This window comes from Corythoichthys intestinalis, chromosome 20 (genome assembly GCF_030265065.1).
Source record: "Corythoichthys intestinalis isolate RoL2023-P3 chromosome 20, ASM3026506v1, whole genome shotgun sequence".
Taxonomy (NCBI): Eukaryota; Metazoa; Chordata; class Actinopteri; order Syngnathiformes; family Syngnathidae; genus Corythoichthys; species Corythoichthys intestinalis.
In genome coordinates this window covers 33,773,981-33,791,263 of record NC_080414.1, presented here as the reverse complement: position 1 = coordinate 33,791,263, position 17,283 = coordinate 33,773,981, and the positions used below count along the sequence as shown (strand labels likewise).

At 40.7% G+C, this 17,283-nt stretch overlaps 1 protein-coding gene across 2 annotated transcripts in view; it reads left to right on the top strand.

The window, feature by feature from the left end:
- The window catches only part of col11a1a (collagen, type XI, alpha 1a), a 193,780-nt gene extending 187,455 nt beyond the window's left edge, over positions 1-6,325 (top strand). For both annotated transcript variants that reach the window (XM_057824244.1, XM_057824243.1), the window contains one exon: positions 6,152-6,325. In XM_057824244.1, coding sequence (XP_057680227.1) covers positions 6,152-6,298 — 147 coding nt within the window. In that variant the 3' untranslated portion in view covers positions 6,299-6,325. The remainder of the gene's footprint in view (positions 1-6,151) is intronic.
- Positions 6,326-17,283: the final 10,958 nt, after the last annotated feature.

The window sequence follows — 17,283 nt, the reverse complement described above, 5'->3', positions numbered from 1 at the left end:
CGCAAGCCACTCCTTGGTCAGCTTGGCTGTGTGCTTCGGATCTTTGTCATGTTGGAAGATCCAGCCATGACTAATCTTCAAAACTCCGACTGAGGGAAGGAGTTTGTTGCTCAAAATCTGACGATACATTTCACCATTCATCCTCTGCTTTATACAGTACAATCGTCCTGTCCCCTTTGCCGAAAAGCAGCCCCAAATCATGAGGTTTCCACCCCCATACTTCACAGTAGGGATGGTGTTCTTGGGATTGTACTCATTCTTCTTTTTCCTCCACACATGACGAGTAAAGTCCATCCATCCATCCATCCATCCATCCATCCATCCATCCATCCATCCATCCATCCATCCATCCATCCATCCATCCATCCATCCATCCATCCATCCATCCATCCATCCATCATCTGCCGGTTAATCCGGGGTTGGGTCGCAGGGGCAGCAGTTTTAGCAAGGAAGCCTAGACTTCCGTCTCCCCAGCCACTTCAACCAGCTCCTGCGGGATCCCAAGGCATTCCTAGGCCAGCCGAGAGACAGTCTCTCCAGCGTGTCCTGGGTCGTCCCAGGGGCCTCCCGCGGGTGGGACATGCCGGAACACCTCTCCAAGGAGGCATCTGAACTAGATGCCCGTGCCACTAAGCCTGTCGCAATATGCAATAATTCCATTTATCGCACAGTAAATAAAAATGAAGGCGATAATTTTTCCGCTGCGATTTATCGCCTCGCGTGCACCTGCATGCGCACGTGCGGCTGACGTGCTGTTAAAAAGTTCGGCTTCCTTGTTACCAACTACGCAAAATGCATTTCAGTTCTTTTGTTAGTTTAGTGCAGTTTAAGTTTAGTGCAGGTGGAGAAAAAAAACGAAAAGGTGACGCTTACCAATGAAATGAATATGTGAATGATAGCAAAATATAAGCATGGTGTGTGCATCCATTAAATGGGTCGTAGAATGCCGATCTCGGCCGGCGGTCCCCCTCCGTTCGCCAGTCTTTATAAGTTAAGGTGACAGTTCTTATTGTGGTAACATCGCCTAAGAAATCGCCAGCTTCGTCAGGTTTCAAATCATTTATTCCATCAACTCGCCGAGTGTCCGCTGCTGTTGACGCCAGGATCGAAACAGAAAGTAAAATAGCGCTCTCCTGCTCACCGTCAGCCCCGCGGTGCGTTCAGGTACAGCAAAAAAAAGTCCGCCACATTAGAAGCCGATTCGTTCGTCATGATCTATTAATATATACTGTATTCTCACAGTGTTATTGTATTTTTTTTTTTAATTGGGGGTTGCAATAATATCGCATATCGCAATAATTTATGAAAAAAATTATCGCACACTAAAATTTGTTATCGCGACAGGCCTACGTGCCACCTCAACTCGGCTCAACACCGAGTCCCTCCCGATGACCGAGCTTCTCACCCTATCTCTAAGGGAGAGCCCAGACACCATGCGGAGGAAACTCATTTTGGCCGCTTGTATCCGGGATCTTGTTCTTTCGGTCACAACCCACAGCTCGTGACCATAGGTGAAGGTAGGAACATAGATCGACTGGTAGCCTCCACTTTCGGCTCAGCTCCTTCTTCACGAGTACGGACCGGTCCAGAGTCCTCATCACTGCAGATGCTGCACCAATCCGCCTGTCGATCTCCCGCTACGACGAGTAAAGTTTGCACTAAAAAATTCTACTTTGGTCATATCTGACCACATAACTTTCTCACATGAGCCCTCTGCATCATTCAGATTTTCCCTGGCACACTTCAGACAGGCCTTCACATGTACTGGCTTCAACAGGGGAACCTTCTGAGCAATGCATGTTTTTAAACCATTGCACAGTACTGTTCTACTTACAGTTGCCTTTGAAACTGTGCAACTAGATCTCTTCAGGTTATCGACATCATGACATGACATTCCCTTTAACGCACCTAGTGGATGCATAATGCAACCCCTACAACTACTACTACTGCACCTTATGATACAGTACGCCCTATATATGAAAACAGTTTAAAATAGGCCATTCATTGAAGGTGCGAATGCCCTTGAGCCCAACTCTGGCACTCTAGCTCCTTATTTTAAGACACACATTAAAAAATCTCAAAGTGATATTCGATAGCAGGCCTCAACTTTGAAAAACAGATTAGTTCTGTTGTAAGAGCAAGTTTTTTCCAGCTCCATTTCTTGGTCAAAGTGAAGCCTTTTCTTAGTCGCCACGACCTTGAAAAAGCAATTCATGCCTTTATAAGCTCAAGACTGGACTACTGCAATGCACTTTATGTTGGTCTTCCTAAGTGTTCTATTTATCGTCTGCAACTTGTTCACAATGCTGCTGCTCGATTTTTAACCAGCACACCCAGACGTGAACATATTGCTATCATCGCTCCACTGGCTTCCAGTTAATTTTAGAATTGATTTCAAACGTTTACTATTTGTTTTTAATTCTATTAATGGCCTGGCTCCTTCTTATTTGTCGGAGATTTTAACCCTCTGCAACTTTGGCAGGGCTCTTTGTTCTACCGGACAGCTTCTTTTGCAAGTTCCAAGGGACTCGAGACTTAAACAGTGAAGTGATCGATCTTTTGCAGTTGCTGCTCCCAGATTGTGGAACAGCCTGCCCCCTGAAATCCGCACTATTAAGAATCTAGGCCTTTTTAAATCACGGTTAAAGACCCACGTTTTTAGACTCGCCTTTTATCCAGACTAGTGTACCCTGGTTTTATTTCTTAAAGTGCCTGTGACAGCATTAAAAAAATCTTAAATAGCATTATTACATATGTGAATTAAAATGCCATTTTCAGACAATTCAACGATATACAACAATTTAGCAAAGCGCAGATGACGGGAAATGAGTCTTTTAATCTGCCTTTTAGCTTCGCTTGTCATTATAGCACTGTAGCGTCCCCAGCTGGATGATGACGTCGGCAGGGTAACGATTTCAGCTGATTTAGGATTCAACCTATTGAGGGGGAAGATTCAGAACGAACAAAATGTGAAAGAGAGCAGCAAAATGTCATCAATGTTTCAATCTCTGTACTGCAAAATTTTTACAGGATATTGTTTTTAACCAAGTATTTTTCCTAGATTGCAAAATAAATGGTATGGTCATGACAAATAACAGTCTTGTGCTAAATGGAATATGAAATATAAAAAAATGCATTTATTCAGTACGACAGGGCAAAAATACTGCATAATGGTCAAAACTTGCCGACTTGTTAACCTCTCGAAAAGTATTTTATGCCACCAGAGTTAGTCCGGCTTTTGCCATTTCCCTGCCCCGGCTTCCCTGCCCCAGCTTGGAGATGGAGGAAAGAGCGTAAACAAAACAGGAGGCGTGACAGCTAGCCGAAGTGCTAACCCGACCCGAGTGGCATATAACAAGTCTTTTTCCCCGCCTTTCGAAAACAAAAAAATCACACAAATATACCCTGACTCATGTCACACACGGTCAAAACACATCTCTATTATTTAGTAGCACCAGCTCTGGCTTTTATGATAGCTTGCAGTCTCTGAGGCATGGACTTGATGAGTATTCTTCATCAATTTGGTGCCAACTCTCTTTCATTGCAGTTGCCAGATCATCCTTGCAGGTCAGAGCCTTGCTGTGGACCATTTTTTCCATTTCCACCACAGGTTTTCAATGGGGTTGAGATCTGGGCTATTTGCAGGCCATGACATTGACTGGATGAGTCTTTCTCCAAGGAATGCTTTAACAGTTTTCGCTCTGTGGCATGATGCATTGTCATCTTGGAAAATGGCAAACATATTTTCAATTGAAGGGATAAGAAAGCTGTCTAAAATTTCAATGTAAACTTGTACTTTTATTGAAGATTTAACCACAGCCATCTCCCCAGTGCCTTTGCCTGACATGCAGCCCCATATCATTAAAGACTGAGGAAATGTTGATGTTTTGTTCAGGCAGTCATCTTTGTAAATCTCACTGGAACAGCACCAAACAAAAGTTCCAGCATCATCACCTTGTCCAATGCAGATTTTTGACTCTTGACACCTTGTCCAATGCAGATTATTGACTCTCGACAAGGTTCTACATGATAAAATGTCTGAGTGAGTTGCTTGTCCGAGACTGGTGATTCCACATTTTTTTTATAGTGGTTGTAGTAGTGGCTGTAATGTGATCTGACCTCACATTCGCATTCTTCCTCAATCCAGGAAGCCACTTATTTTCATGGCGCGGGATTCAAACAATTGTATATATAAATCGATCGCTTCCACACACATCCAAGCGGTCCATTTTATTCAAGAGCATAAAATACTGCGCGAAATATGAAATAAACATGCTTTTTGCTGTCATAGGCACTTTAAGAACCACTAATCTAGTGGATGCATAATGCAACTCTAACAATCACTACTACTGCGCCTTATAATACAGCGTACCCTATATATGAAAACAGTTTTAAAATAGGACATTTATTGAAGGAGCGCCTTCTACAAACCGGATTCGGTTAAAGTTGGGAAATTGTGTAAAATGTAAATAAAAACAAAATACAATGATTTGAAAATCCTTTTTAACCTATATTCAATTGAATACACTACAAAGACAACATATTTAATGCTCAAACTCATAAGCTGTATTTTATTTTTCTCAAATAATAATTAACTTAGAATTTCATGGCTGCAACACGTGTGTTATTTTTTGCATGTTTACCACTTCGTTACATCACCTTTCCTTTTAATAACACTCAATAAACGTTTAGAAAGAGAGGAAACTAATTCTCTTGGCTTCTCATGAGGAATTCTTTCCCATTCTTGCTTGATGAACCGCTTTAGTTGTTCAACAGTCTTCTGCCGTATTTTACGCTTCATAATGCCCTACACATTTTCAATGGGAGACAAGTCTGGAATGCAAGCGGGCCAGGGGAGAACCCGGACTCTTTTACTTCGAAGCCACGCTGTTGTAACACGTGCAGAGTGTGGCTTGGCATTATCTTGCTGAAATAAGCAGCGGCGTCGATGAAAAAGATGTCGCTTGGATGGCAGCATATTTTGCTCCAAAATCTATGTACTTTTCAGCATTTATGTTGCCTTCACAGAAATGTAAGTCACCCATGCCATGGGAACTAATGCACCCCCATACCATCACAGATGCTGGATTTTGACATTTGTGTTGATAACAGTCCAGATGGTCCGCTTCCACTTTGGTCCAGAGGACACGACGTCCAGTGTTTCCAAAAACATTTTGAAAAGTGGACTTATCAGACCACAAAACACATTTCCATTGTGCAACAGTACATTTTACATGAGCTCGGGCACAGAGAACCCGGCAGCGTTTCTAGATGTTGTTCATAAACGGCTTTAGCTTTGCATGGTGGAGTTTTAACCCGCACTTACTGATGTAGTGACGAACTGTATTTACTGACAGTGGTTTTCTGAAGTTTTCCTGAGCCCATTTGGTGATATCCTTTACACACTCATGTCGGTTTTTAAGGGAATGCCGTCTGAGGGATCGAAGGTCACGGTCATTCAGTCTTGGTTTCCGGCCGTGGCGCTTACGTGCATTGATTTCACCAGATTCTCTGAACCTTTTGATGATATTATGGACCGTAGATGTTGAAATCCCTACATTCCTTGCAATTTTGCTTTAAGAAATGTTGTTCTTCAACTGTTCAATTATTTTGTCACGCAGTTGTGGACAAAGTGGTGAACCTCGCCCCATCCTTGCTTGTGAATGACTGAGCATGTTTGGGGAGGTTCCATTTATGGTACCCACCTGTTCCCAAATTACCCTGATCACATGTGGGATGTTCCAAATAGGTGTTTGATGAGCTTTTCTCAGATTTCTCAGTATTTTTTGCCACCTATTTCAACTTCCACTGGACGTGTTGCAGCCATGAAATTCGAAGTTAATTATTATTTGGCAAAAAAAACAAAATTAAGTTTATCAGTTTGAACATTAAATATGTTGTCTTTATAGTGTATTCAATTGAATATGGGTTGAGAAGGATTTTCAAATTGTTGTACTTTGTTTTTATTTACATTTTACACAATTTCCCAACTTCAACCGAATCCAGTTTGTATTCCAAGGCACCATTAAGTGCGGAAAATACAGTATTTAAATCGCTGCAGTATCACTAATCTATCAATGATGTATGTTCTTGTATGCTGTTTTTTTCTGGATGTTTTTCTCTAATCAGTTTCCCTGTCCCTCTTTTGCAGACGAGGAAGGGCTACGGAAAGACTGTGATGGAGATTAATACTCCCAAAATTGATCAGGTTCCAATCATCGATGTCATGTTGACTGACTTTGGAGACCCAAATCAGAAGTTCGGGTTTGAAGTTGGGCCCGTCTGCTTCCTCGGATAAATAAAAATGACCAAAAAAAAAAAAAAACTAAATAAAAAAAGGACTTGATGGGGTCAGCAGAGAAAGTCGTTGAGGCATCCCTAGCCCCCCAACTACTCCCCCACCACCCCGGGCTTTTCTATGCCACATGCAAGTTTTGAATAAGAGATGGTGTAGCAAACGTGTCCTTTCCATGTATGTATGCGTAACCCAGGAGAATACTTGTTGCCCTTGTAGGGCTCTAACCACATGACTTAACCCCATCACGGAGCAAAAGGTGAAGGACATTTGAAAGCTTGGCAGAGGAGGGCGAATCGGAGTAAGCCGAGAGAGGAGACGGTCAGACGACAAGGCCCTCTTCTTGAAATCTCCAGGTGCTGTACGAAAATCAATGGTGCTTGTTTAAAAAAATATATATTCAAAAGGAATATAGAGGTGCTAAGAAATGAAAGAAGGTATATTTTGATAATAATAATAAAAACTGTAAGTATTTTGTACATTACTGTTATTTCTGAATCCACTTTCAAAACTTGCATGTGTTACATTCTGCTTCCGGCTCCTTTATTTCAGCAAAGGAATCTTCATTTGAATTCTGCTATTGTTCTGTTTTCTAAATACTGTGTACCTTTCACGAGGCAAATAAAGTGAGCATCCAAACGATTCTTCATTGCCAAATTTAGACATTGCCCTTTGTATATATTGACACTTCAAAGCTTAAGGTTGTTTGCCGTGATGACCGTTGGTGAAACAACAATGCGGTAACATCTCCCACTAATGTTGTGATCCTTTGCAAGTAGCAATCATGGCATTCATTTTATTAATTTAAGTCTATTTGTTTGTTTTCTCTGTTTTGTTTTCTGACAGGCTTTTAATTTTGGTTGTATACCTCAGACTTACTTGATAACCTTTTAAGATGCAAGGATGCTATACCCTGTATATACCTTGGTTAAACAATTAAGTTGATATATTTCGGGTGGGGATTATTTTTTAAACAGAGTTCCACAACTGCTAGACATCCACTGTTAAAACCCTTCTGTCAATGCAATGAGAAACCCTTAAGGTGACCCATTTTTGTAACGAAAGAGAAATTGTTTTAATGTTGCTTTTTATAGTTCAATTAAATATTAAAATTGGATTCTAAACAACAGTGAAGTGCATGTCTCAGTGGTTTCTGTAAAATGACTTTGGAGTAGTAGTCCACCTACTGTTCATGTGCTTTATATCAAGGATGTTAAGTCAATTAAAAGACTTTTGGGCTGGTGCAATTCCATCTCTTTTGAAACCAATAAAGTTCAGTCTTACAATATTTTCCTTTCGTTCTTGCACCCGGAAACAAAAATCTAAAATGCCACCTCTTACATATGCGGAGCTTGACTTATGTGGGAGGGAGGGGGGGCAAAACATGTTGATGACCCGAAACATAGTTTCAGTAATAAAATTAATTTAGAATACAGGGTTTCCCCCAGGATTTTTTGAAGCTGTGGTGGTGGTGGGCTGCGTGGGAGTCGGACAGTCCCATCATGTTGTGCCGCGGCGAATTTGTTTCATGTCATGACAAATATGATTTTTTTTAACAACATTTTTTTTATACAAGAAAAATAACAAATTTCTATTTGCAGGGTTTGCATCCTGCCTGAGAACACTTTCATCGACTAAGAAAAAAAAATAAGGGAAATCAGCAATAGGTGGTCCATTCATTGTCAATGTGAGGCATGCTGCAAGATTGTCCCCCTGTTCCTTAAGTCCGTCTTCACCTACACAGGAATAAGAAATATATAAGATCTAGGAAATGAACACAAGCAGTATTTAATATGTGAATCATAAGGTGCCCGAACGCAAAGTACATATGACAGCACAGGGATGACGAGACGGCACAGGTCCTGGAACATACGCAGAAAATGGTGCTGAAAACGACACACAAATGCCCACTTGCCATTCTGTGGGACGTAAAAGCCTCAATTTCGTAGTATAGTATTTCGTAATAGTATCCATGATATAAATGTTATGAGTCATCAACATTTACAATTATTTAGGCTATACTGGCACACATAACCACAGATGGGACTTACAGTACAAGGTCAGAAATGAGTTTCTCAACAGATCTAACTGGAAAAACAAAACAAATATCTGAGGCAAAGGCAAATTTATTTATACAGCACAATTCAACACAAGGCAAATTCAAAGTGCCTTACTTCACATAAGATCATAAAAATCACATTAAATCAATAGAACGTAAAAACAAATACAATCGAAACAGGAAATAAAATTATACATAAAAATCATATTTACTCACAAATAGAATAATAATAATAATAATAATAATAATAAATTATGCTACTACATACTACTGCTACTGATAATAATTGACATCAGATAAGGCAGAAGAGGAATAGAAAGCAAATAGATTGAAAATATATAGACAGTTATGGATATGCAGTGCTAAACAAAATCGTTTGTAGCCCTGATTTAAAGGAGCTAACAGTTTGAGCATACTTCAGACCTTCAGGTAACTTGTTCCAGAGGTGAGGAGCCTAATAACTAAATGCTGCCTCACCCTGCTTGGGTCTTGTTCTTGGAATATACAGGAGACCGGTTCCAGATGACCTCAGGGATCTAGATGTTTCATAGGAATGTAACAAATTAAGTATGTATTTTGGAGATAAATAACACAAACCCATTCTCTTGCGAGTTTCATCCCCTCCCGTCTTCTCTGGCCCCAAAGTTCCCACCGCCTTACAAATTGTGCAGTCCAAACCCGAATTTCCCATAAGGCAGTACTTCTCAAATGGTGGGGCACGCCCCCCCCAGGGGGGCGCAGAGCGATGCCAGGGGTGGCGCGAGTGACCTCGGGGAACATGCTTTTTTTTTTTTTTTTTGCCGTACTAGAATAAAGTGTACTTGCACATCCACTCCGTGGGTGGCAGTGGCGCTCTCATTTTCAAAGTACGTGCAGTATTTTTGAAATAAGCAAGTGCACACGGAAGAGACTCAATGCAGAGCTGGACTCACGCAGCGACCCACTGTCTTCTCCGTTTCTCACGTGTCCGGCCGAGAAGTGCCGTTTTCGGCTTGGGATCGTCACGATCACCGCCCTCACCTACGGTTCTCCCTCGGCCGCCGAGAATGCGCTTTTTTTGCGGGCCGTTTGCCTTTTGGCTTTGACTTTTAATATGGTGGGAAATGAGGAAAGACCAGTGTTTACTGAGTCTAAAAATGATTATAGCGGAGAGTCTGAAGCCAAATCAGTTAAGACGCCACTTAAAGACATTGGACCTCAATCTCATTGATAAGCCGCTTGATTGTTTTTCAGCGAAAACGTGCCGAATATTGCCAATTGTCACAATCGTCCCGCTTTGTCAGTGTTATATCTGTAAACCAGTGAGCACTGTGGCGAATCAGCGAAAATAAAAACTTTCCTTCTGTCCAAAGACACTTTTTCCCCCCTTCTATTCAGTTTTGTTTTTTTCGGTCAAATTTTTGGCATGTCCTGAAGAGTACATGTTTCTAATCAATTTGAATTTGCTATTATTTACTGATTTTATTACATTTTATTTTTCAGTATCAAATGGTCAAAAATGTACCTTGAGTGTATTTTTACAGATTGGATGTGAACTTTTTTTTTTTTTTTTACTTCAGGCAAATTGATGCGCGTTAAGTCTTTTCTGTTATAAGCAAAAACAATGTTAATAAAGTTATACTTTATTATAAGTTGATCTATGTTACTTTTTTTCTTTAATAGAAAAAAAGGACACAATGTTAGGCTGAGGCGTACTTATAATCAGGGGCGCTGCCAGGGATTTTGGGCCCCATGAAAAGATATCACTTTGGGCCCCACCACCAGTGCCGGGACACACACACACACACATTTAGAGTATCAACTACGTAATTTCCTGCATTCTGGTGAATCTTTACACACTAATTTGTGCATTTTCTGCATTAATTTAAGATGAAAATATATTTATGTAAACATACAGCGAATAGAGCAATAATGAATAGACTGATATCATCTTTAAGAAATGTACTGAAGCCCATCTTTTACAATCTAAATATATTTTTATTAGAAATATTCTCCAATACCACAATGAATGACTTAAGTTAAAACAAAACTTTTATTCTAACAATACTACAGCATACATTAACGCCAATCAAAAACACAATCTTTAGAATGATATAACAAACAAAGCGAACACCACACATACACACACACCCACACACACACACACACACACAAGCAATCACACTCACAATTACAAACAAAGCGAGCAGATTGCAGGTTGCTCAGCCTTAGTCACCAAGAGCCCAGCGCCGAGCTTTCTTGATAGCAAAGTCAGTGATCAAATCATTAAAGTCTAGCTTCCTAGCCAACTGACTTTCAATGGACAACATGGCAAGACTAGAAAGCCTGTCCTGACACATAGTGGACCTCATCTAATTTTTTATGAGTTTTAGCTTACTAAAAGCTCTCTCGCCGCCTGCAACCGTTACGGGGAGTGTGCAAAATATTCGTAAAGCGATGCACACTTCTCCAAAAATGCTTTGCAGCTGCATCTTAAAAATTGCATTCAGGAGACCAAGAGAGGACAAGTTAGGGGGGAATGTAGCAGTATACACAGAGTTCAGGTGTCTTACTGAAGATGGTCCTGGCTCTGTAGTGTACATAAAATGACAAATATAACAATATCTTCTATATTATTCTAGTATCTTAATTCAATTATTAATTATGTATCATTAATTAATAATAATAATTATTATTATTAATTATTATTACTTATTACTATTTGTCTCTTAGCCACTGATATTTTATGTGTGGTGTGGCAGTGTTCAAGTTGATTCCTCACCTCCTTCAGTTGGGAGTAAAGATGAGGCTGGCTCATAAAGGGTGTCAGGAGACAGGGCTGCTGAGCCAGACGCAGCAAGAGGAGTTGTGCTTGTGCCTATTACAACAGGCGAGGGCAGAGACAACTGTTTTGGTGTGGAGAGCTTGCGAAAGGGTTAACCTGCTGTACTAATTAAATGTAAGCTAAAAGTGGAGCAAACACTAGCTAGCAAACAATTACAGTATTTCATGGCTTAGCCCCATTTGAAAATTTACAATCTCCACTATAGGCTACAGCTCCGAAGCCAGGTCCCTTCCTTGTTAACTAACTAAATTTAATTGATGACAAACTAAATTCAATAAATTCTTGACAAACTGGATTCAACCAGATTAAAAAAAAAAAAAAATCCACACCAACTTTCAACATCTGTATGATACCAAAAAATGCCGTCATTATTTGGAATTCATGTTCTTGAATTGGTCAATGTCGCTCACTGAGGTCGGGAAAAATCCCGTATTTCTTACGGAGTGAGCTGAGACCTGCTTCTGAGCTTTCCAATAGACGTCGCGTGAGCTAAAATAACAGGTTAATTTTCAGCACTACACTGACACAATTTACACCAACCTTCCTTTGTGAAGTACTTTTTCACATCCTGTTGGCCTTTTCTACCCCTCTCCTGCTTTGCTTTATTTTCTTTCCTCTTTTGATAGCCTGATTTCTGTTTTGAAAACATTTTTGATGTAGCCTACCGCACGCACAGTACTCAGAGTCATTGACTGGTGTTGTAAATGTGCACCGCTGCTCAGCCTGCGCGCGGTCTGATCAAAGGAAGGGCGGACGAAACCAATTAATGAAAATACGCGGGGGTGTTGCTGGCAATACATATGCTCTCTGGATGTTTACTTTTTGCCAAAAACAAAACAAGAAAAAGAAACCCTTCGTTTTATACCTTTTAAAATTATAATGATTAATATTTAAATTTGCAAACGATTACCTAATGCTCTAATTTTCTTTGTGGGCCCCCTCAGGCCATGGGCCCTTAGAATCAGTACCACTTTTCCCCCCTATACGGCGCCCCTGCTTATAATAGTAATATTATAGACAAATGATACTATTTACAGTGGCGGCAGAGAGTTGGGGGGTGGCGCGAAACATTTACGTCTTCCTTGGGGGGGGCGTAACAGAAAATAATTGAGAAGCACTGCCATAAGGGTACTGGCCTGTTGCAATGGCTGTTGTTGGTCCACCAGGCTGACTGCTGGCGCTCTAGCTGGCCCCCACTCCGGGTAACGCTGAACCTGACCAGCTGCTGCCATGGTAGCAGCCTCCTGGCCCGGCTTTGCTGGCTGTCCGGGAACCTGGCTAGCTGCTGCGGCGCTAGCCTCCTGCTGCACCTGCTCCGGCCCGTTAGCATGATCGCTGCAGCTGCCCTCATTGCCGGTTGTTGCTTTTGTGACTCGTTTTGAATCATCTTCCTTCTATTTTTTTGGCATGTTGAAATACTGTTTGATCCTGGCTGCTTGCTCCCCAGATGCCGCAAATTACTAAAGTTTTTTTTTTTTTTTTTTTTTATGTCAGGTGCCTGATTTGTTGGTCCAGCTTTTCAGCGCATCAACAAATCTCCAACTCTTTCAAATGAGGTTAAATTTATATGAACATGCAATTCTTGGGATTTGTTCTGTAAATGTATTTATGCTAGGGTTGTCAAACGATTAAATTTTTTAATCGAGTTAATTACAGCTTAAAAATTAATTAATCGCAATTCAAACCATCTATAAAATATGCCATATTTTTCTGTGAATTATATATATATATTCTGTAAAATAAATTGTCGGAATGGAAAGATAAGACACAAGATGGATATATACATTCACCATACGGTACATAAGGACTGTAGTTGGCATTTCACTCTACTGTCATTTAAATCTGTCTATGCTGTCCTCACTCCGAAGCGTCTACTTTTTCCAAAGCTAGACAGCTAGTGAACGACGCCTTAATAATCAGACTTCTTCCTTTTTCATCTGATTTATTAATAAAATGGCCTCAAACCATTGTCCTCTTTAGACCGTCCTAAAACTCCCCAAAAAAAAAAAAGTACACAAGCATTGCATTAGCAACAACGTTAGCTTAGCACGCTATAGACCCTACCCACGTGACGTCACAACTCCTTCCTCCTGACTGGTGCCGCCCAATTGTCCGTCAACACATCATGTTTCCCTGTTACGGCTACGTACATTCCTCCTATTTACGACGTGTTTTTCTGCTCGTTAACATTAATAATCAAAATGGTGAAGGCGTGTGTGGCGGTCGGTTGCAATAACAGAGAAGATAGACGGAGAAGACGGAGAGACTTGAAGTTCTACCGGATTCCGAGAGACCCGGAGAGAAGAGAGCGAGATGGGCTGCTGCAATTCGACGAGAAAACTGGGCTCCAAACGATTACCACAGATTATGTAGTAGTCATTTTATATCTGGTAAGATGCTTTTAATATATATTTAGAGGGTTTTGGGCTGACAACCACAATTAAGATCATTGCTAGGCTAATCGCCGACAACATACACTTATGTATGTAGTGAGAGTGCTATCGCTAAACCATATAAACATTAAAAGCCCTAACTCCATTGACAAACGACATGAAATACATTAGACTTGACAGTAGATGTTAGCAATAACAAAAGATTTTGAATTGAAAATTTCGTAACTCACCTTTCCAAGCACAAGATAGATTCCTGCCGAATTTTCGTGGACGAGGACCTGTTTCACCCAACCAGCAACGAAGTATTTATAAGCCTCCAAGCTCTTAAAGTTTTTCAAACTTTCGTGAGAATAGGCTGATTTTGTGTGGACAAGATAGTTGTACAGTTCAGGGTAGCTAGCAGATGTCAGGCAAATACGGCGGAGACAGCGGGTCGAAAAACATCGATTTAGGCATCAAATATGGATCTGGCGAATGGATAAACTGAAGCTTTTCCACATAACGCCTTTTATGAAACGCATCAAGTGAGTTTACGGCATCCGAAAGCACCGGGTCTTCCATGAAAGGCATTATAAATTGCTCGATCAATTGAGACCATTGATAATACAGACACAAAATGACGGACAAGTGGGCGGAACCATACAGCGAGCACGTGATTTTGTGACGTCGGTGGGTAGGGTCTATACAGGTTAACTAAACATAAACAAAAAGCATCTCATACAAAAAATATAACATTTCGCTAATTAACATATGTACATTCTTTACAACAACCATACTTACGGACAAATCCTGTCCAAGGATCATATAAGCACAACAGAGACGTTGTGGAGCCATATTGAACTGGCAAGAAAAGAATAAACCATGTCGCAAAGCGACCACAAGAGTTCGCTGTTAGACAGCAGAAAAAGCCTTGCTGTAAAACTTACCAAAAGGCAGAATACTGTCTGAGTGGGACATGTGCGTTAATTGCGTCAAATATTTTAACGTGATTAATTTAAAAAATTAATTACCGCGCGTTACCGCGTTAATTTTGACAGCCCTAATTTATGCATATTATTATTTTATTTTATAGAATTTTTTAAAAAACATTTTTATATTATTATGATTATTTTCTATACACGAGAGGTGCCGGATCTTCCCAAATAAGTCCAGGAACACAGGGAGGCCAAAATCAAGAGGTGCCCGATCTTGTTCCGGCAGGATCCGACACAAATTAACCCCTGCACTTAAGCATCTCTAACTTACATTGTACAGTTCTGTACAATGTACTGTTGACCAAATGTCTTACTCTGTTCATTGCAGAGAAATCTCTCTCACAGTTTACTGCTGAGATGAGTACTGTCAACACAACGCCCGACAGCTGGCTCAAGCAAGGGGTACATGCAATGACATTTTTCGGCCTCCAGGTGGTACCACCCACCGCTCCCCATCAATCTCTGCCTATGCCTATTGTCTCTTTCAGAAAATACAAACACTTGAAATTTAGTCTTAGTTTTGTTCCTCTGACAACCGCCAACAATTTAGTATTCCTGACAAAACGATTGCTGCACATAAAGTGAAATTATGGGCAATTTTATGACTTGATTAGTTTGCTTCCACATTTTGGCAGACTATCATGCCTAAACTAATTATATTCCATTAGCATCGTTGCCAAAAAGCAAATGACTATGAGTGTATACCACAAGGCAATCCAAATTGTAAGCAACGACAATAATACTTGTCGTAAATGTGTTTTCGTACAAAAGCTTAACTTCCTCAATCTTCTTTCTTCTCACCTCATGCAAGCAAAGATTTATCCAGGTAACGCCAAGTGACAGGCCTGCTCTGAGCAGTAAAATGAACTTTACTTGCCATTTTCGTTTCATCTTGTGTCCTGCAGTGTTGGAGGCAAGCAAAGAGAATGCTCAAGTGGAAGCCTATGTTGTTGGGAAAAAACAAAACAAAAATGGTTTCCAAAGGTTTTGCATGTAATTCAAGCTCCTGCTTTCCATGTCATTTTGAAAATTAGCAAATGCTGAACCCTTGGGTGACCATATTTTGATTTCCCAAAAAAAAGAGCACTCGGCCCGGGCTCGAGATACTTGAATTTTACTTGAAGGTGCCTATATCACTTTAATGTATTTAGAGTGTGCCTCCTCGGTCTGGATAGAAAAATTCAGTTTTAGAAAAAAACATGCCTTATAGATGTACTATACTATATGGCAATACATTTTTTTACCATTTACCAATGAAAATGTACAGTGGGGCAAATAAGTCTTTAGTCAACCACTAATTGTGCAAGTTCTCCCACTTGAAAATATTAGAGAGGCCTGTAATTGTCAACATGAGTAAACCTCAACCATGAGAGAAAGAATGTGGGGGGGAAAAAAACAGAAAATCACATTGTTTGATTTTTAAAGAATTTATTTGCAAATCATGGTGGAAAATAAGTATTTGGTCAATACAAAAAGTTAATCTCAATACTATGTTATGTACCCTTTGTTGGCAATAACTGAGGCCAAACGTTTTCTGTAACTCTTCACAAGCTTTTCCCACACTGTTGCTGGTATTTTGGCCCATTCCTCCATGCAGATCTCCTCTAGAGCAGCGATGTTTTGGGGCTGTCGTTGGGCAACACGGACTTTCAATTCCCTCCACAGATTTTCTATGGGGTTGAGAACTGGAGACTGGCTAGGCCACTCCAGGACCTTAAAATGCTTCTTACGAAGCCACTCCTTTGTTGCCCTGGCTGTGTGTTTGGGATCATTGTCATGCTGAAAGACCCAGCCACATCTCATCTTCAATGCCCTTGCTGATGGAAGGAGATTTTCACTCAGAATCTCTCGATACATGGCCCCATTCATTCTTTCCTTTACACAGATCGTCCTGGTCCCTTTGCAGAAAAACAGCCCCAAAGCATGATGTTTCCACCCACATGCTTCACAGTGGGTATGGTGTTCTTCATATGCAATTCAGTATTCTTTCTCCTCCAAACACGAGAACCTGTGTTTTTACCAAAAAGTTGTATTTTTGTTTCATCTGACTGACCATAACACATTCTCCCAGTCCTCTTCTGGATCATCCAAATGCTCTCTAGCGAACCGCAGACAGGCCTGGACGTGTACTGCAGGGAGACACGTATGGCAGTGCAGGATTTGAGTCCCTGGCGGCACATTGTGTTACTGATAGTAGCCTTTGTTACTGTGGTCCCAGCTCTCTGTAGGTCATTCACTAGGTCCCCCCGTGTGGTTCTGGGATTTTTGCTCATGGTTCTTGTCATTTCCCCGTCATTTTGACGCCACGGGGTGAGATCTTGCATGGAGCCCCAGATCGAGGGACATTATCAGTGGTCTTGTATGTCTTCCATTTTCTAATAATTGCTCCCACAATTGATTTCTTTACACCAAGCATTTTATCTATTGCAGCTGCAGTCTTCCTAGCCTGGTGCAGGTCTACAATTTTGTCTCTGGTGTCCTTCGACAGCTCTTTGGTCTTGGCCAGTGACATTTGGAGTGTGACTGACTAAGTTTGTGGACAGGTGTCTTTTATACCGATAATGAGTTAGACAGGTGCCATTAATAAAGATAACGAGTGAAGCCTCGTTAGACCTCGTGAGAAGAAGTTAGACCTCTTTGACAGCCAGAAATCTTGCTTGTTTGTAGGTGACCAAATACTTATTTTCCACTCTAATTTGGAAATAAATTCTTTAAAAATCACACAATGTGATTTTCTG